The sequence below is a fragment of the Toxorhynchites rutilus genome, chromosome 3, assembly GCF_029784135.1.
Source record: "Toxorhynchites rutilus septentrionalis strain SRP chromosome 3, ASM2978413v1, whole genome shotgun sequence".
Classification (NCBI taxonomy): Eukaryota; Metazoa; Arthropoda; class Insecta; order Diptera; family Culicidae; genus Toxorhynchites; species Toxorhynchites rutilus.
Genome location: NC_073746.1, coordinates 250,827,288 through 250,848,855, shown reverse-complemented (window position 1 = coordinate 250,848,855; position 21,568 = coordinate 250,827,288). Strand labels below are relative to the sequence as shown.

Below are 21,568 nucleotides of genomic sequence, written 5' to 3'. Positions count from 1 at the left end.
CTCCAAATACCCTCTAATGAATGTTTACAACCAGTAATCAGATCGTAACCAAAACAGTGTTAGCAGTGTCCAACATAAATGTCATGTGTGTGTGTTGTGTAAATACAATAGCAGCCAACGCTACACAGCATTTCAATTTCCTCAAAGTAATCATCTCATAAAACGATGATAGATTGGCAGGCTAACCAAATCTGGACCAAGCTGCGAAGCGCGGCATATAATTTACGACCACCAGAGCCAATTTGACATCACTATCGCCATCATGATCCCATCACGGGTCTGTACTGCCGTCACAGGGGTGGGTTAGCTTTTATGGCGCTTCTGGGCTGAAGGACCCACACCGAAGTCTCACTTTTTTTTCTCTAACCTTAGCTAGCGCTTAGAGAGCTACGACAGCGAACCCGAACATGGCACACACAAAACCCCCCGGAGGCCCCTGATTTTGCAGCAGCCGCCGCCGCTGGCGTGGTGTTGTTACCGGTTATTGGATCTGTTGGTGCTACCCACACATATCCCCGGGTCGACTCTAAGCCTCCCAAAGATGCTACTATCGAAGGGATGTCGAGGCGGGGGCGCTACGGATCTCACTACCTCAGAAGTCAGCCGTCTGAAGGTGGGAAGATAGAAAGTTTGCGCTGTTTGTTGCCACCTCACTCTCTCTCTCTCTCTCTCTCTCGTGCGCTGTCTCCTCGTGTATCGGAAACCACGTGCGGCTTTTGTGTGCTTTCACGCCTCGCCCCAACTTGTCACGAGGGATGATGGATTCGATGATTGCGACAAACGAATTGGTTTCGAAATTCAATTAACAAAGGTGTTTTGTTTTCGTCGGTTTAAGGGCTGCAGGGCAGTGTTCTAGTCGGTATCTAATTATGCACCCGAACGAGCGAAGGCGGAAGGTTGAAAGGCATGGATCGCTTCGGGCCCGTGTTTCTGTCCCTGTCTGAGGTTAATTGTCCAGTTTAAGTATTTTGGGGGACATTGTTGGTTGTTTTAAAATCAGATTAATTAACAGTTGTTTCAGGGTTTGTGATTTTCTCTCCTTCAGGGTAATTTGCACTTGGACATCTATGATAAATTCTTTCAATTTAAGAAAAAAAATACCTTTTCTTTTTTTGCTCGCGTAATTTTTTTGTTACTCAATGAAAATGGAAATTGATATACCAGATCGCACTCCTGCACTGAATTTTGAGTAACAAATTCGAGAATGTGCGCGTACCAGTGCAAGTCGGAAGAAAAACCGCAAGGGTGACGTAGGACTATTTGATTCAGTGATCATTTGTTTTTAGTTGCATCTGAATCAATTCTGAATGAATGAATAAATGAATATTTGAGGGACTTCGAATACGAGAGCGTTACGTTGAAGGCACAATATTCAGCAAAAAAAGCAATCACACGAAAGTTGTATAATGCATAATACATTGCTTGTATTGTGATATGATTTGTATTCCATTTCCAATAGACAAAATATCTGTTGCATCAAATCAGTATACATAATTTTTGCGTTTGCTCATCCTTTCTCAGAACACCCAATTTTTTTTTAGAAATTGTTGAGTAAACATCCCGAAAGACGTGGTCTTACGTTGATCGCACTTGATTGAAAAATCACAAAACCAAATGTATTTGGTCGCAGTGTTATATGGATAGAAAACATAGAAATAGTTTTTTTTCAATTCCCTGGGGAACTGGCAGATTATTTTTCAACAACGATAACGTCTTTCCAGATTCTCCTCGATACTCGAAGCCCACCAGTGGTTAATGTTAACTCGATAACCACTTGTTCATTGCACTTGATTGAAAAATCACAAAACCAAATGTATTTGGTCGCAGTGTTATATGGTCAGAAAACATAAAAACAAACTCTTTCGCTTGAATGTTTTTTTTTTCAATTTCCAGCGGAACTGGCAGATTATTTTTCAGCAACGATGACATCTTTCCGTAATCTTCTCGACGCTGGATGGCAACCAAACGAATATAGTTCCGCGCGTGTATGTGTGTGTGGTGGTTGCTCCGATGTTCAGGTCAGGTCAGGTCAGGTCAGGTCAGGTAATAAGCGCATCAGCGCTTTCATGATGAACGAAGTCAGCTTCACCAGAACTGCGACAACATGCTCCAATCGCTGTTCAATTATAACTGAGTGGATTTCCGAGCGGCGCTCGCTTATATACCGATTGGTGATTTCAACAGCTTGTTTTGAAAGCAATTTTAAGGCAATTGAAACAAGTTTTTGGATGAAAAAGTAACAAGTATATAACGCGTAGACCTTTTATCTTTCGAATTAAGTGTTTATCATACTATTTCGGTCAGTTGTTTAAGAGCTATTAACGCTCAAAATCTCGGTCTCCGGCGTAACGCTTTCGTTTTCGAAACTTTGATTTTACACCCCAGTATAGAAATGAAAGACGTAGTCCTACGTCAAAAATAACGAAATCGCGTATCTGAGTTCTAAAATTCCAAACTGATTCAATGCTGCTATTATCCCTTCATTAAAGTAAAATCGTAGTGAAATAAAACACGGCAGTTTTGGATACTTTAAATTTATAATCGCATTAAGATATTATGTTTGTACATTCGCTTGCTCAACACTTCGTATATTATTTTAGAATGAAGCGAAATTGTAGAATCTTTAGTAGAAAACTTTGATTGATTCGTATTTCCCTCGCGAGACGATTAACCAAACACAAACTGACAATATGTCGCTTTCCTCTCTTGCAACCCATCACACCCATCACATACTGATCCTATGGAACAAAATAATGCTGTTCTTCAATGAAAGGTTGCTTTTGCTCTATGGCTCCATCGGTTCTGGAGAAGTAGACAAATTGATACTCCTCGCGTCATTGTACTGAGATGTACTTATGTACTCCCTCCCTCTCTTTGTCTTTCATTTGCTTTTCCTTTTCCTTTTTTTGCAGAATTGCAAACAAATTCCAGCTTAGATCAATTCATGTATAATGGTAGTGGTTACCGCAGCAAATAGTTGTCAACATTTTGCCTAATCATCAAACGGTATGCGTAGAAGTTCAGTGAGCTGGCGATATGAAGGGATATGCAGTCTAGCAAATGCCGATTTTCTCGACTTATTGGATTCGGAATCTGTGTTGGGAAAACACATTCCGGTTTGCAAAAATGCGAGCGAGTACAAAAGTACTCGCAGCTTGCATCTCATTTGCAATGCCAATTTCCCCACGCTCCATGGTTTTGAAATCCATGTTAGGGATACATCCCGATTTGCAGAAACGCAAGCGAGTACCAAAGTACCCGCTTCTCGCATCTAATTTGCAATACAAGTTTCCTCAGGATCCATGGTTTCGAGGTCTGTGTTAGGGAAACATTCCGATTTGCAAAAGCGCAAACGAGTACAAAAGTACCCGTTGCTTGCCGATTTCCCCTGGCTCCATGGTTTTGAAGTGTGTGTTAGGGAAACATCCATTCATTCCAGCGATGGTACCTCAATCGTTGCGCAATCATAACTGAGTGGATTTCCGAGCGACACTCACTTTCATACCGATTGGTGTGATTTCAATGGCTTGTTAGAAAGCAATTTTAAGGCTATTGAAACAAGTTTTTGGATCCAAAAGTAACAAGCATAGAACGCGTAGACATTTTATCTTTCGAATGAAGTGTTTATCATACCATTTCGTTCAGTTGTTTAGGAGCTATTAACGCTCAAAATCTTGTTCTCCGGCGTAACGCTTTCGTTTTCGAAACTTTTAACTTACACCCCAGTATAGAAATGACAGACGTAGTCCTACGTCAAAAAAGTCCTTCTACGCATATGTTCGAATTTCAACGATGACAGAGTTGTAGAACTTTTTTTTTGTTTCGGACTCTGTTGCCTCGAACTGGCTCTACATTGAAAAGTACGCTACGTAAGCCGATTCTGCTGCTATCATTTGAAAGATGAGAAAATTTAGTACAGGATATATTAGTGGAACATATAAAATAGTGGATTCAAATAACATTTTGAAAGTGGAAAATATAAAAGTTAGAATTTTAAGTTTTTTTTGCCAGGCTAAAAAAACGAACAAAAAAGGCCGTCAAGTGGATTATTAATACCATATTTGGGCCTTACTGGAGTGCTGTCTGTTATGTGTGTAATAATCGAAAGTTTCAGGATCTGGTTCAAGATCAGCTCTCAGCTTGAAACTCACATACGGCGGGCTGTCCGAAACGGACTGCCTTCACAATAATTACAACCGCAATGAACGAGACAATAAAAAAACCAACGACACACGCACCTCAAACTAATCAAGATTAGAATCTATTGCTCGGACTGCGTAATGTTGGCGGCGAAATGGGTATTACCCTAAAACATGACCGAGCACAATGGTCTCTCCCTTCAGTAATGACATGCAAAACACAGCTGGACAGAATGCAACTTTTGCCATACGCAAGTATGAAAAATTCGGTGACCGATCCTACATCGAGCCGCGCGCTCGCGGCCAAACCTGTCCAACGATGACCATAAACAGGCGTCAACTCTTTATTTTTTCTTGTTCTTCTTGTATGTTACCAATCATGTGTCGTCGACTAAACTAACGTGATGATTGTCCTCCGCTCACTTGAACCACTTTTTATGCTACCGTTGTGGCACAGTTTCCAACACACCATAGCCAGAGGCAACTTACGCAGCGGTCAGATTGATTTTTTATGGTGCTTCATCGTGCCCCTTTCAGCACTGTAACCCAAGTACCCGGTTTACTCCGCACAAGAACAAGTTAACATCTTCGCCGTTCGAATTCCGGAAGCATCCATCACAATCACGACGCACACGAGTTCTCCACGGAGTCATAACGGTTCGCTGGCGATTTTCCACCCTATCGCAGACTTCGAATCAGACCACGAAAAATAATGCTCCATTGTTCTGGGGCCGAGAACAAACAACGAACTAACAACCGCGAACTCAAACCCCCATAAAGCCTCGCGCGCCGAAATCAGCATTCGGAAGCGAATCGCGCCTGGCTTGCGGCGTCTATAAATTAATCCGCCCTCATCATTCGCTCCCCGCGATTCTTCGATACAGCATCCATTCGGGGGACCCTGGCCGAAAGCTGGCTGGCTGAAACAAGAGCATAACTCACGGTTGGTTTCCTTCAGCTCCAAAGGCAGCCACCACGTGAACTTCTAGGGAGCAGTTTTGGTTTTATAGATTTTGCTTTGTTTGTTTATTGCGATTTGCTTCACTTTGCGCGGAAACAATGAGTATGTGCAAATAATGGTTAGAGAGGGGGAGTCAAACGCAACTACCATTCCATTGTGCGATGCCGTTTGTAAGGGTTCACAATTTAAATAAATTGATAAAATCTAACATAATGAAGGTAGGAATCAAACTGAACCACGAGCTTTATTTATAGTACTGTTGCAGCCTAATGGGTTCTGGAGGAGTGCTGTGCATGTGTGATCGCGGTCGAAATTAAATTGACATTTCAGAACTCTGGGGGTTACTAGTGATCAAGATTACAGGGAATTATTATTTATTCTTGACTAGTAAACTATAATGAATCGTGTAATATACAGCTTTATTAAGCCTGCATTGTTCCATAAGAGGTTGTTCTTGTTTCAATTTATATTTACAGTCACATGGTCAGAGCTTAAACTTCTCTATTGCATCAATGAATTTTTTTCGGATTCTGTACAAACTTGATTCCAATCTTTTTTGTTGTTGTTTTTTTTTTGTTTAGAGTTGCAGCACCTGTTTCGGGAATTGTATTCGTTTGCTTATTAGTTCATGGTTGAACTCATAGTGAAAAGCTCAAGAACCACTACTTTAAACTACTTTTGATTTTAAATGTAACCCGTTCCCAGTCTTACACAATGTTTGACTTAATCTTCTGGACCACATACTGGTACATGAGTTATCAACAATTCATTTTATCTTGTATTTGAATTCTTTTTTTTTTTTTTTGGTTGTTACAATATAATTAAACATTACCAATAGAGCTTCTTTGGTCTTTGTAGCAATATAAAATCCCAAAAAGATTCCCTTGGATTGCTAAGGAGAAAAAAGTGCTTTGACAAGCGTACTCCCACATGGGTCTTTTAAGCAACTTTGCGTACTTGAGATATCCAAAAAATAACTGGTTTTTGAAAATGGTCTAAAAAATTTCATGATATTTTACAGAAAAATTAACTCAAATACTATAATACCTACAAAGGGCCTGGCTTTGAGGGAAGTAGAAAGTGCCCCCAAACCGAATCACTCGTTATATGGTAAATATTGTATAAGTTGCCAAATCAGAAGTTTTGACTATTTTTTTGAACCCCTATGAGGTTCACCATGGGTAATGGTAAGAAACGTACTTTTCAATTTGATGCACGTCATTCTTGATAGCTTAGAAAAAAATGATGACCAATTTTATTCACGACTGATTTTTTATAAGGTTATATCTAGAATCATTGACCTTTCTTTACTGAAATAATAACTCGGAATCCAGACGTCTGCTTAAAATATGGTTTACGGCAAAGTTGATGGAAAATCAATGGATTGTTGTTATCTAAATTCTCAATTTTTAAGTAAGATTTTTTAACATTGTATTTGAAATATTATTTTTTCTAACTAGTTAATTCATTTCTCAATAATTTCGAGTAATGGTTTTTTTTTCGAAAAAAATGTCAATTATATTGGATACGCTCTTATAAAAATCACTCGGTGGGGAGGTGGGGGTAAAACGGACATGTTAAGAAGAACTTCAATTATATCTTTGGAAACTCATGTTTTCCAAAACTTTGGTGCAGTTTCTTGCAATTCAATATACTGTTTTTCTACCTAATTGGCCAAATATTTTACAAAAAAGTGTTTTTCAATATTTTTTTACTGAAATTAAAACAAACCAGAAAAGTACAACTTTTTTTTTCAATGCGGGTAATATGGACACATAGTGGGGGTAATATGGACAGGTTTGTAGTATATGAAGCGTAGAGGTTTATCGATCGCGAGAGAAATCATTTTATTCAACCAAGGTTGAACTCGTCACAAATGTCCGTCAAATGATGGAAAATCGAATTAATTAACTTGGAAGTGATAGCGTACTTTTCAGCAGTATAAACAGACAGACCCTCAACTATTTTGCTTTTGGTTCCAGTCAGCTTCTAAACAGTCCATCTTTGGCGATTTGATTTCCGTTCATAGACGCAGCGCGTTCCTTAGGAATAGATTAAACAGACTTTTCACAGTCTATCTCACTTCCACTGGCAACTGTCCGTTTTATCCCATCAGTACAATTATTTCAATAATTTCGAATTTACACTGAAAAATGAATTTACTTTTCCGTACATACCTAATATCGCTTCTCTGTTAACTCACAAACCGAAATATAACGATCAGCGAATTGAATTCTGATATTTAACCACTCAAAATGCTTAATATTGAAGCAGCTTAAATTACACCCACACGCGGAATCATACATGATTTTCGGTTTTTGTTTCCCTGTTCCTCTTTTGATTAGTATTCATTGCCATAGGGTGGCTTAAATATTATAGAATAACATGTGAAAGGTTTTCTCATTAACAGAGATTTGAAATTCAAAATGTAACTATACAAATCAACCACCTGTCCATTTTACCCTCCACCGCATTGTTCACGTAGGACTACAAAATAATTGCCGTCGAGGAAAAGTGTTGCGGAACAAACCTATATTACACTCAGCTTGAAATACGCTGCACTTTGAAGCCACTTTTGCCCGAAAACAACTCATAGCATTCTCTGTTTCTTTTCATTTTTCATGTGTCAATAACTTGTTCTGTTTGAAGCTTCGAAAATTTCTTCCAACTTCGAGAAGTAAAAAGTGTTGCCTACCGTAGTTTGCGCCTCTGCTTCTGCATCGCTTTAGTTTATTACGAAAAAACGTTTGGAAAAACACTTAGACCCCTCTTGACGAAATTCCCAATACAGCCTACGCGAGAGTCGGTTGCCAAAAGCAACACTGCACTTTGACGCCACTTTTAACCCGGAAACAATGTTCGAATCCACGAAAATTGAGTGATCGATCGGAAAAAGTCACCAATAAGTCCCCTGAATTCACAAAAACTCTTTTTGACAAAAAAGTTTTAAAAATCAATTCGCTTTTTATGATGTCGGACATTACTTTAGAATGCACCGAAAATTTTCAAATAACTCAAATTAAGTTTTAGTTTTGTAGAAACAGGTGAACATTATTGATTGATGACCCATTCTCGCCCTCGCGAAAACAATACGCAAGAAATTTGTTTCCTTATAGTAACAGTTTGGCTGAAAAATTATTTTTTTTGCAAAGTTCAATTTTATTATTCAACATAATTGCCTTCGAGTGCGATACAGCGAATATAGCGATCTTGCAACCTTTCGATACCATTTTTAGTACTCTTTCGGTATTTCCTCAAAATAGGCCTCATTTTCGGTAATCACTTCATCATCGGTCTTAAATTTCTTGCCAGCGAGCATTCTGTTCAGGCCCGCGAACAGAAAATAGCCGCTGGGGGCCAGATCTGGAGAATACGGTGGATCCGGAAGCAATTCGAAGCCCAATTCATGCAATTTTGCTATCAATACACGAAATTCGGATTTTTCCATTTTTTTTACAACAACAAAAGATACTTCACTCTCAATGCTGTAACTCACGAACTCAAATTTTGACACGTATCCGTTGAAAGATGATGCTTTTTTTTTATTAAATCGTTTATTTTTACAGGCTCAGTTACATAAGTTTAAAGGAGCCAAACTCCTGACTGTATTGTTACAAGTATATATAAACATTTTTCCTTAATTCTAATGTTAATGGTGTAGAAAACCGATTACTCGCGGTCTACTCGAGTTTAGAAGGGTGACATATTTTCTTCAGGAAAAGGAAGGGATAAAAGGATATGTTGACAATGTTCACTCTCACATTCACACTCACATTCATTATACTCAATTCTTAAGCCTATCTTATATCTAATATGTATTTACATTTTACCTTATTCTATTGTTAATAAGAAGGGATTTGATTTTTCGCGAAGGAAAAGGAAAAGGAGAATATAAGGATATAAGGACAATCAGACACGAAGATCGATAACTTTTAGGAAGACATATATTTGGGACATGTAATCAAGGTCTAAGCCAGCCATCTCTCACCGGCACATTGGGCTGCCTTCCTCTAGCCCGAAGAGAGTTTTCTAAATTCGATCTGGCAACAAGATACAGCTCGCACAACGTGTTCGATGTCGTGGTAACCTTGGCCACAGGCACAGATATTGCTGTCGGCAAGATCAAAACGAAAGAGTAGCGCGTTTAACGAACAGTGATTGGACATGAGTCGGGAGAAGGTGCGAATAAAGTCCCGACTCAAGTCCAGACTTTTGAACCATGGTTTGAGGCTAACCTTAGGGATAATTGAGTGGAGCCACCGGCCCAATTCATCTTCGTTCCATTTGCGTTGCCAGTTAACGATGGTATTTTTACGAACTAAAGAATAAAATTCATTGAAGGCGATTTGACGCTGATAAATTTCAATTGCACCTACCTTTGCTAATGAGTCAGCCCTCTCATTACCTGGAATTGAGCAATGTGAAGGGACCCAGACAAATGTAATGACATAACAGCGTCTGGTTAAAGCACTCAAAATTTCTCGTATTCTCTCAAGGAAGTACAGCGAGTGCTTTTCCGGCCTCACTGAACGGATAGCTTCGACAGAGCTAAGACTATCCGTTACAATGTAATAGTGTTCAACAGGTCGTGAGGCGACGCTGTCCAGCGCCCAGTGTACCAAAGATGATGCTTTGTGATGGTAGAATTTTGCAAGAGACGCCATCTAGACGTTAACCTTATGAACTTTTCAGCCGAACTGAATCGCGACATCTGTTAAAAAGGGGGGGGGGGGGGTCTTCGTAGCCTAATTGGTTGCGTGCCCGTTACTAAGCGAACGATCATGAGCTCATAACTCAGGGTCCCTCAACTGACCATCTTAGTGTGTTATTCTAGCTACTATGTCCACGCAACAATCATCATGTGAAGGTAATCCCAGTCCCTTACCGCTCACATTTTCGGTCTGCTGCATCGGTAATTGGCACTATTAATAACGCAACAAAGGAAGCCTCATATCAACAGTCCCGCTGTGAATAGCCCAACTGTGAACATTCGAATAATAGCAATATTCTTACGCCGAAAAAAAAGGCGACGTGTGTTGTGCATCGATAGAATAGGAATTCTCTTGCGCCTAAACGGCTACTGTGTTTATAGATAAAACAAACGTTTATCGATAGATAGCGATACTCTTACGCCTCAAAATGGTAACAGTGTAATATACAACAAAAGTTATCTTAAAATAAAAAAATTACACGAATGAATTCGGCTCTGTTACAGCTGAATTGCTAAAGGATCCTAATAAAATAAACTGTCGGGATAAAAAAAAATCTGTTAAAAGGGTTTTTTTTCTGATATGAACTATATGTGGACAACGGAAAAGTCACGACTCAATGTAGAAATCATGGAAGTTATGATAATTTTCAAACAGAACTTCTATCTGAAATGTGACAAATTTAATGATAAAACTTTCAAAAATCATAATATCCTTCTCAACATCGCTTCTTCATCTAAACGAGCCTTCGTTGTAGAGAACAAAGCAGGTACATCTAAAAATGTTTGATTATTTTGTTTCACACTCGGTTTTATTCACTCAATAAAAGTTTTCGAAAAATATCAAAAGTTTTTTTTCGGCTTACGTGGCCCGCTTTTATTCCCGAACTATTTGGTCAGACTAGCACACACACACATATGAAAATCATGCAGTGTATGGTAGGTACTGATAACAATACACTAGAATATTAACTGAAGCGTTATTTGTTCACAATGACACAAAGCAGCAAGGTCATATCCTGGTCCTATAGGAGTTGGACAGAGTGCACAGGGTGGACTCGATTATATACAGATTCCGATCTCTTTCCACTGTATATAATCGAGTCCAAAATAAATTTCGTTTCTTTGTTTTTATACATTTTTTTTTGTTTTTAGATAATAAAGAAGAATTTAATTTTTGATTCATCTCCTTAAAGTTAGAGAACACCCTTCTCACATGAAAAAAAATAATTTATCCAGAATTTGATACCTGAGGCGGTTATATTTGATGAAAAAAAAAATCTTTCTACGCATATACAGCCATTCCCTGTCAAACCGATAGTGGTTTTTAGACATGAAAAGTAGTATATTTGTTCGTTATCGCAAAATATTAGATCCGTATTTTTATATTTTTTCATTAGGGCGTCAATTTCCATTTTAGGATGGTCCAAAAAAATGTATTTTTCGCCTTTTTCTCGAAAATTACTTTTTTCGAAGATTCATAACTATTGAACTATGATTTAGATGGTCGACATAAAGGGTGTGTCACATCAAATTGCATCACGGAAAAAACGCTGTAGAAATTTAATTTTTAGGAATTATATCTTCAGCTTTCGCTTATAATCAGATAAGAGTGTATAGATCACGTTGGCCATGCTTCACTGTCAATTTTTCGTAAATTTGGAAAAATGTCGTCGAACGAAAAAGAGCGTCGTGAATTAATCCTGCGCACTCATTTCGAGAATCCGGAGTTGTCACATCGGGACATCGGTAAGATGCTGGGAATCGTCCAATCCACGGTCAGCAGAGTACTAAAACGATACTTCGAGAACCTAACCATCGACCGGAAGGTGAAGAACGGCAAAAATGGATGCTCCGTCAGTGAAAAAGATCACAAGCGCGTAGTTCAGCAGTTTAGACGTGATCCGAGAAGTTCGGTCCGGGATGTCGCCAATAAGCTGAATTTGTCAAGTTCATTCGTCCAGTGGACAAAGCAGCGGGAGGGCCTGCGTACATACAAGGTTTAGAAGGCTCCTAACCGCGACGAAAGGCAAAACATGGTGGGGAAGACGCGAGCCCGGAAGCTATACACCGAAATGCTGACGAAGCCGCATTGCCTGATAATGGACGACGAAACCTACGTCAAAGCGGACTTTCGTCAGCTGCCGGGCTTGTTGTTCTTCTCCGCAGAGGACAAATTCAGCGTTCCGGAGGAGATTCGCAAGCAGAAACTATCCAAGTTTGCCAAAAAGTACATGGTGTGGCAAGCGATCTGCTCTTGCGGAAAGCGGAGCGCCCCCTTCGTGATGACCGGCACGGTAAACGGGCAGGTTTACCTTAAGGAGTGCCTACAGAAGCGCTTACTACCACTATTGAAGCAGCACGAGGGCCCGACCATCTTCTGGCCGGATCTCGCTTCGTGCCACTATTCAAAGGACGTGTTGGAGTGGTACGAAGCCAACGGGGTCACCTTCGTGCCAAAGGAAATGAACCCGCCCAACGCGCCGGAGCTTCGCCCAATAGAGAAATATTGGGCGATTATGAAGCAGGCCCTCCGGAAGAACCCAAAAGTTGTCAAATCGGAGGCGGACTACAAGAGAAAATGGATTTCTGTTCAAAAAAAACTACAACCTGACGTTGTACAGAACCTTATGGACGGGGTAAAGAGGAAGGTGCGAGCATACGGGCTTGGGCTCGAAGTATGAATAAAAAGAAAATGTCAAAAGTTGTTTAATCTCTTTACTGTCTAAAATTTTCAAAAGGATCGGTCTACTGGGCGAATTTCTACAGCGTTTATTCCGTGATGCAATTTGATGTGACACACCCTTTATTAAATTAAAGACAATTAGTTGGTATTTTTTAGAAAAAATATCACGCAACAAAATTGGATTTTGTTTTCGTAATTATTGATTGTATTAGTTTTTTTTTTGTTGTTTTCAAGGCTTTGGACTAGAGGGCGCTATATTTTTCAATATTTTACACTTTTTACACAACATATCCAAAAATCAGAGATGCTATTTTTTTGTTTTTAAGTTATTATTTTTCAAAGTCAACCGATGGTCAAAAAATCATTTTCATAACTTTTGAAATACTAGACCGATTCAAATTATCGACGTTTAAAATTGAAGCCAATGAGCTATTCTTTTTTGAAAAAATATTACATTGCGATTTTTTTTTATTCTAATCGCATAGATCTAATCTAGTTGCATAGAAATAATAAACGAAGTCTGAAAACAAGTTAAATTTGAAAAATCACAACTCAAAAACGGAAAAAGACACATCTTTGGTTTTTTGATATGTTATGTAAAAGAACTATCAGCCTTCAAGAAAAAATATGGCGCCTTCTATCTTCAACCGAGAAAACTATGAAGAACAAACACAATCAATAATTACTAAAACAAAAATTCAAAACTTTCGCAAATGTAAATTTTTTTCAAAGAAGACTAGATCATTGGCTTCAATTTGGTATGTCGATCATCTGAATCGGTCCATTTGTTCCAAAGTTAGTTTTTTTTTTCAAAATAAGAAAGTTATGGAAAAAAGGGGAAAATTTGATTTTTTTAACCATCGGTTAACTTCGAAAATACATAACTTAATATATCGATCATCTGTATCGGTCTATTGGTTCAAAAGTTATGGATTTCGGAGGCGATCTGGCGTAGTGGTAACATCCATACCTCTCACGCAGAGATCATGAGTTCAATTCTCACTCCCAACATTCTTCCAAAAATGGAGGTAAAAGTGACGAACCAGCCGAAATGTATTGAAAGTCATTAATAATAGAGCGAAAAAAAAAAGTTATGGATTTCCAAAAAATGTCATTTTTGGGAAAAAGGCGAAAAAATGAATTTTTCGGACCACTCTAAAATGGAAATGGGCAGCCTAATGAAAAAAAAATTAAAAAAATACGTGTCTAATATTTTGCGATAAAGAACAAATGTACTACTTTTCAAGAAAATCTGAGAATTACTATATCGGTTTGACATGGAATGGCTGTATTAGGGTGACAGCGAAAATGGTCATCTCAAATTTCAAAAACCGACCATGTACATTTTGTTTATTGGCCCACAAAAATTACCTGTGCCAAGTTTCAGCTCAATCGGACATGATTTAGGGGTGCCTAAAAGCTCTCAAGACCAAAGCAGACCATCTAACAGTTGATTATAGTTGATAATTCCTTAATATTTTCCTTCGTTGATCGTATTTTATTCACATATTCACGTTGGAGAGCTTTAACCCTTCTTTTCGTTGGCCGAGACATTTTTATTGAATGTAATACTTTACCGTTTACTATTTTTGACAGCAGAGACAGTCGTAGCAGTGTTCCGAGCTCTGCAATACAATTTCCTTAACCAATGTTAAAGTTGCTAAAACATACATTATAGTCCCATTAAACGTAAGAATAATAATTGTATTGATATCAACACAATTTTATTTTATCGATTTTCATGACATTAAAAAATATGACTCAGGAAAAACATTTCATTGAGTGGTTTTTATAGCTGTTTCGATTATGTTGTCTGAAATCAGTGTCGAAAAAAAGTAACTCTTTCACCAATACAAACAAAACCATTGCGGAAAATTTAAAAATAAAAATTTAACTTTCAGAGCACTCGCTCGAGCTTTCCGACGTTTTTCATTATACATTGCGACGGCAGATGAAAATTTAATATCTTGAGAATAATCGATTAGTGTTTGGTTGATATTACTTTATGGGAAGTGTGCGAAAACGATCATTTTCTACACACTGTTTGGCAAAATTATTGAATTTCTTTGCATATCGGACGAGGGGTAAGGAAACAAGATGAACGAAATGAGCGCCATTGTGGCAGCCATTTGTGGCTTCCTTCCACCTTCACCTTAAACCGCTCTACAATTTGTTGTTTGACACTCAAGTTCTATCTTTCCTAATTTCACTGCAATATCGTTATAAACAATTCCAGGTGAGAATTCAATGAAAGTCTTCAAAAATCACAATTTTCACTCTACTGAAATATTTTTTTTTCTTGAAATATGTCATATTTTAAATATAAAACAAACATATTTTTTGTCAAACTGTATATAATCGAGTCCAGAATTGTATATAATCAAATCATATATAATCGAGTCCGACCTGTATTGAAACGAACGATCTGAGAAGCACACCCACTAAAATGTATTATTCTCTCGGTTCTCGATGCTAGAAACAAACATCTGGCTCGCCCTGCTCACATTATATCCCCTGCAAGTGAAGGGTGTGAACGAATCTTCCGCCGCAATCTATTACGCAAAAAATGCGGCAGACGCCAGACGCGAAACTATTCGAGTTACATCCCACCCGACCATGATTAGGCGCCTTCGGTGACAAAAATTTACATTGGAAATGATATCTCGCCGCCGTCGCCGGGAACTCCTTTTTTGGAGATTCCGGATTCGTGCAGAGCGTAGCTCACACTGTGTGGATGGGTCCAGCATAAAACCATTAATCATGATTATTATGGTCGGATCTGTATCACTCGATTAACAGCTGCACTCCACCCGTGTGTGTGTGTGTGTGTGATGTTTGTTCCATTTTTTATTTCTTCTCCTCAAAACAAATCAAACACATTCCATAATCACAAAACCAAACAAGGGCCGGAGAATTATCCGAATTCCGTTCCTCGTTGGCCACATTCACTTTCATCGCACGAAATCCTCCGAAATGTTTGAGTCTTGTTAATTCATCTGAATTCTTCTCCTCTCTCTCTCTTCCCTCACAGATCTGCTGCCGACGTCGGATCGCTTCACGGATGCCAACGTTACGTCATTTTCCCGGCTGCTGTTCGATGTGGCGCGTGATCAAGTAATCGTCGGTGCAAGGTAAGTGCCGTGGCCAGAACTGACACCATGGGGATGCGGATTTATGTTTGTGGCGGGTTTTCTCGCTCGCGCCCCTCTCGCCGGTGATTTGTTCGCATTATGCTGAACAACACAACACAACACAAAAAAAACGAGAAAAAGATGGTTTAAGCAGCTCTGACGCCAGGCGTGATGAAGAAGTTGTTCAATCGAGCAACCTGTTTGTTTAAGCTAGATTTGCGCCGTTTTCCACTCGCGTTTGTTTGCTCTCGAAAGGAGCGCCAGCTGTTGCCGATAGCAGTTTGACCGTGAAATTGAACCTGCGGTTGATTGATTTCACCAACTGTGGTACGGCAGGTTCCACTAATTGTTTATGAATCTCGCTGAAATATCCTACCCACTTTTTTTCTGGTCTATTGAAAACTTATCCCATTCATAGCAATCTCGTTATCCTTCCATTAACAAAAAAAATGCATCCAAGCCGAACAATAAGCAGAAAAAAAGACGAAAGCTGACAACCGTGATTCTCTCTTGTTGGATTCAATTTCAATCCCATAAATGGCACGACCAAAAATAACACAACTAAAGAAAAGAAACGCGAAAATGAAATCATGCAAGGCATCATAAAAATGCTGCTCAACTCCATCAATCTCAAGCGCGCGGGAAGCGGGAATTGTCCAAGAGTGAAGACATGCGCGCCAGAAGTGCGCTTACGACAAAAAAAGCAACAACAACAGCCGAGAAAGTTACCATATTTTCCGTTTTTTTGACGTAAATAATTGGATTAAGAAGAAGTTTTGACATTACAGCTTCGCACAGATTCGCTTGTTTAATTGCGGTTTTATATTCGCGCGCTGTGATAAAAAACGTAGACACTGAATGGAGTGAAATTTCGTGACGGCGCGAAAGATGACCAACCGCCAGGAAAAAGTCCGTAAAGTATACTTTCGGGAACCAAAACGGTTGTGAAGTAAAATTGATTCCGGGTTGCTCCGCAAAAAAAAGGAGGGCGCAGAGACGGCGCAGTTGTCAACTGTTTGCTGAAATCAATTATCGTCAAGGACATTTCGGTCGGTCGTCTCAAATACTCACACGTACTCAATGAACCGCTCCGACGAGAGATCCATAAAATAAATCGAGGCGCGAATATTAAAACCTCCGCCTGTGGCGTCTGCTGGGCTAAGATCATTCGGGCTTTTTGGGAGTAATTAACAATAATTTATTGACATAAGTTAACCCTGCCGTTCGACTGCGTCGCATGATTACTATTCATAACGATCTGTGACTGACTCTGTTTACGCGAGATTCGACTCTGACTGTTTTTTTTCTGTAGATTTTTCTTCTTGTTTACTTCTTTCTGCACGCTGTCCGCTGACACCGTCGTTGATCGGCGCACTTAATGGATGTCATTTTCAATTTTGGACATTTCAAATGTGCGGCTTAAACTGTATAATTTGGACGTTGAGCCTGTCGTCTGGTCCATCGCTACGACTACGAAAGCATTTGTGACACGATGGTGTTTTGCATGATTTGCTAATCCTTTTAGTGTCCATGTAGACGATGGATGCGTATCATTGATTTTTAAAATGTATGTATAGACAAATATGGTATTGGGATAACGCAAGACATTATTTGGTTTTAATTTAGTCTAGACTGTGGACTGGGAAGAGCATTTTTGTAAAATCTACAGTGGTGGAAAGAATAATAGGTGTAAGCATTGCTTATGGAGTCATCTGAAGTCATCATATATAAAACATATTAAAACACCATATCTGTGTGAGATTGCTTATATTAAAAAAAATTAATGAAACGATGAAATTTGTCAAAATTAATATTATTTTGACCGTGAGCGAACGTAAACTTTCATTGAACAGTATTTGAGCTTCAGCTTGAGCTTGGGTAGACTGTACAATTCGTAGTTGCTCTCCGCGATTGACCTGAACCAACCAAATTGCACAAAGAACACACAGAATGACGCTTGGGACTAGCAAATCATTCTCGTTTTGCAATTTTTAGTGATTCAAACTTTAAATGGTCAATAACGACGCCGGCCACGTCCTCACAGTCACCAAGGTAAGGGAAGGAATGTTAGTATGATATTCGCCGCCCTAAGGCCAGAAGGGTCGCCTCTATAGCGTGGTTCCCTAGCGTTTATCATGGAAGGGATAGTTGTTAGTGGGAATGGTTAAGAAAAATCAAGATTCACTGCGGTAAGTGACGTGATTATGTAAACACGGGTTATTGACTACTTGACGAAACAAAAACTTCATGTGTCACAACGCGCAGCAGAGATTATCTTCAGGTAACCTGAGAAGGAAAGTCTAAACAATTCATTCGACCAGCTATTGTTATTTAATTATTTAACGCATCTTTTTTGTCGAAATTTCATCGCAGAAAAATAAGTGAAATCTGAGCAGGTAACCGAGTAAAATAAACTTCAGGAAACCTTAGAACGTAACCTAGAGATCTGATTTAGCCAGAGTCTATGAATGATCCTATAAAAACAGGTTAACTATTAATATGAAAAAAACGAATGCTGTTTTTATTAATAACAACAGAGTTAACAATGGGATAAAACCAAATTTATTTTTTAACAATACAACTATTGAATTTAAAGAGCAAGCCACCAGTCTTGGAGTGACGATCCAAGAAAATTTTTCTTTTGATAAGTTTATTCTGAGGCAATGTGGCAAAATATTTACTGGGTTGCTTAACCTAACCTTAACCTTGCTTGTTCTTTACTTAGCGAGAATATCAAGATAAAATTGTTCAAAAGCTTACTGTTTCCTCATTTCATTGCGTGTGACTTCCTTCTTTTCGATATTTCGTCCTTTGCTTTGTCTAGATTACGAGTTGCACTCAACAGTTGTGTTCGCTACGTTTTCAACTTGAGTAGATTTTCATGTGTTTTACATTTGCAATATCGACTAATTGGCTGCCCCTTCGCTAAGTTTGGCCAAATGAGAAGCTGCTTATTTCTCTTCAATCTGGTTACCAATAAACAACCTGGTTACTTGTTCAACATATTGAAATCTTTCAGAAGCAGGAGATCGAGAAAATACAAATTGCCCCAATTGAACACCTCTAAATATGGAAAACCTTTCTTCGTTAGAGGGGTGATCGAATGGAATTTACTACCCAACAATTTAACATTGGAAAATTCTCTTGTAGCATTTAGGAGGAGATGTATTGAGTAATTTAACTGAACAAATTTGTCATGATTATGTATATGATGAAACAAAATTACTTTTAATTTAGAAATTTAGAAATCGTGAAACCAATTCTACGCAAAAGTCATTTGAAACAATTATTAAAAGACGAATGTCTTATGTTACTTGTTAATGAATAAATAATAATATTAATAATAATAATAATAATAAACACCAGTTCATCTGCGCTCGAGAATTCGAATGATTGTTACACTGTATTATTATTACAATGGGTCTATTCCATACAACAGGCTAATCCAGATCCCTCAAACAACCATTTAACAAATCGAAGGCTTTCCGGCTACATACCGTCTCAACAATAAGTCCCATGGATATGGTCTAAGTTACAATCAAAATCTCGATATTGAAACAAACAAATCCAGCTATTGTTCGCTCAGATCTACTGAAATAAACCCCAAAACCCCAGCAAAATTAATGAAATGCGCCATATAACAATATCAACCAGAACAAACACTGAACAAGCTATCAAATCCTGCCCAAAAGCAAGCTATGAGTTTCAGTCTCCTCCGACATGACTGTGAAAGCATCCCCTCGTATCATGTGAAGACACTTGAAAAAATCACCTGGCATCCCTGATAATCACCGTACACTGATATCACTCGCGGAAAATAGCCCATAACCAATATCTATTCAACACAGAAACGTACACATAAAAACCATACAAAATTATCTATTTCAGATACGAAAACGAATATCCGAAATTTGGATTCCAAAAGCTGCATACAATACATACAAAGCAAACAGGGAGCATAAATATGAAAATGCAACCTGGAGTTCGTTCATTTGAACATCGGATTTTACATCTGAGGGCTGGAATTCCGAGTCAGTTATTCATATTCCAGAAGGCGGCTGAAATCGCAATTCAAAGATGTTTTGTTTCCTGGGTCATTTGCTCCAACAATAATGCTGCAGGCATACATGTTCATTCATGTCAAGCTCTTGAGGCGCGGCTCCATCAGGAATCAACCGCAAGAAGCCACAGAAATGCAAGGTGAACACAGTTTATTTACATGCCTTTTGGTTGCAGAATATATCCCCACAAATTGAATTCAATTCCACTTTCTCCAAATCATCCAAAATCCATGGATGAATGAGGCTAAAGAAAGTGGGACAGTTTATTAATTTCTGTTCCCGAATCACTGCGTTGACCATGAATTTCCGTGATCTCCCAGTATCTCCCAACCGAAACGCACATCTATGTTGACATCCAGACAATTACTGCAAACATGATAATAGTGTTATTAATTCTTCTCCGTCATTTTTCAAAGTTGTCGCCCTGCTGTTGTTATATCTTTCCTAGCTGAAATAGCTGAAAAATTAGTTCTGCCGAAGAGCGTATAAATCCAGATTATGCTAGGAATATAGGACAGAGAAAGAGAGGAATTGAGAGAAAGAGAGTAATGTGAGGGTACTTAGCTTTGTTTTGCTCTCCGTGTCTTTAGCGTGTGTGCGGGTCTCATCCTCCGGTGCAGCCCTATATTTTCTCTGAAAACTGCTCCGCACTACAAACACACCCGCGACGATAAACGAAAAAGGGAGAAATGAACTCTTCTTCAAACTAAACATAATTCAAATGAGAATCTTAACCGTGACACTTTCTTCACTTTCTAAATTACCCAAGGAAACATTCATAATCCTTGGTAATCTCTTCTATAAATGTTTCGGACATTTTTTGAAACACCACTTTTTCTATCACCATTGATGGTTGAGAAACAAAAGCTAGCAAGAAATAAGAACGGAGTGACTGAAAAGCACATCTGTACTCAATGGCTGTTTCCGTGAGACTCACTTTCATTGACCAGTATTTGAGCAGAAAAAATAACTAGTGTTTTACTGTACTATACATCGTGACGTAACTTTCAATTTAAATTGGTTATTGATTTACGGTTTTCTGTGAATGAAAATAGTAAGTCTGTACTGATATACTAATTTCATAAGTTGGCTTTAAAATTTTGATATTTGCTTATAGACAATGGGTCGTGGTAAACATTGTAGTCCCGATGAAAGACGGCTGATTAAAAACTGCGATATGAAGTTAAAACTTCTAAAGAAATAGCAGAAATCGTAGCATCGGCTGCTCACAGAATATGGTTAAAAATGCCCTGAAATACAGGAAGAAATCAGAAACATGAGGACGGAAAAGGAAAACTAGTTCCAGGGATGCGCGCCGAATATTGAAAAAGGAACTTGGACTGGAAGTGGCAACTAGAACAATCCGGAACCGGGATTGCATTATGGTATGGGGATTCTTTCATTGCATGGCGTTGGACCTCTTTTTTGGATAAAGTCTATTATGACACAGAATGAATACTTAACTTAAAGATGTAGTTTTTAACTGACCAGCGCAGTCTCCGGATCTTAATCCAATAATCGCGAATATAAAACACAAAAACCGGGTTGTGGGACGCGACTCAAAAGCTTGGAATGCTAGAAGCCTGTTGATTCTCTACCAAGAGAAGCTGTATTGAGAAGTGATGGATTTCCGACTTAATACTAAAATTTCACTCAATTGAACATATCTACTATTCATTTGAAATAATGAATATGTTTTCTTTTTAATTAATGATTCGCACCTATTTTATTTTCCGAAACACCGAAAAATGTGAATATTTCGGAATATTTTAGTGTCCTTCCTTATTAATCCAATAATTTTATAACTAATTGTCAAGTTACGTTTAAACAATAAAATTTATATGTAAAACCTTAAAGTAGGACGTTTTTTTACCATTTATAA

General features: G+C 38.5%; 2 protein-coding genes across 5 annotated transcripts in view; both read left to right on the top strand.

Moving 5' to 3' along the window:
• LOC129775480 (semaphorin-5A) overlaps positions 1 to 21,568 on the top strand; it is a 398,666-nt gene that overhangs the window by 136,588 nt on the left and 240,510 nt on the right. For all 4 annotated transcript variants that reach the window (XM_055780269.1, XM_055780270.1, XM_055780273.1 and 1 more), the window contains one exon: positions 15,526 to 15,625. In XM_055780269.1, coding sequence (XP_055636244.1) covers positions 15,526 to 15,625 — 100 coding nt within the window. The remainder of the gene's footprint in view (positions 1 to 15,525; positions 15,626 to 21,568) is intronic.
• Positions 19,057 to 21,568, top strand: part of LOC129775482 (uncharacterized) — a 165,334-nt gene continuing 162,822 nt past the window's right edge. Inside the window, exon 1 of the mRNA XM_055780276.1 lies at positions 19,057 to 19,825. Coding sequence (XP_055636251.1) covers positions 19,738 to 19,825 — 88 coding nt within the window. The 5' untranslated portion in view covers positions 19,057 to 19,737. The remainder of the gene's footprint in view (positions 19,826 to 21,568) is intronic.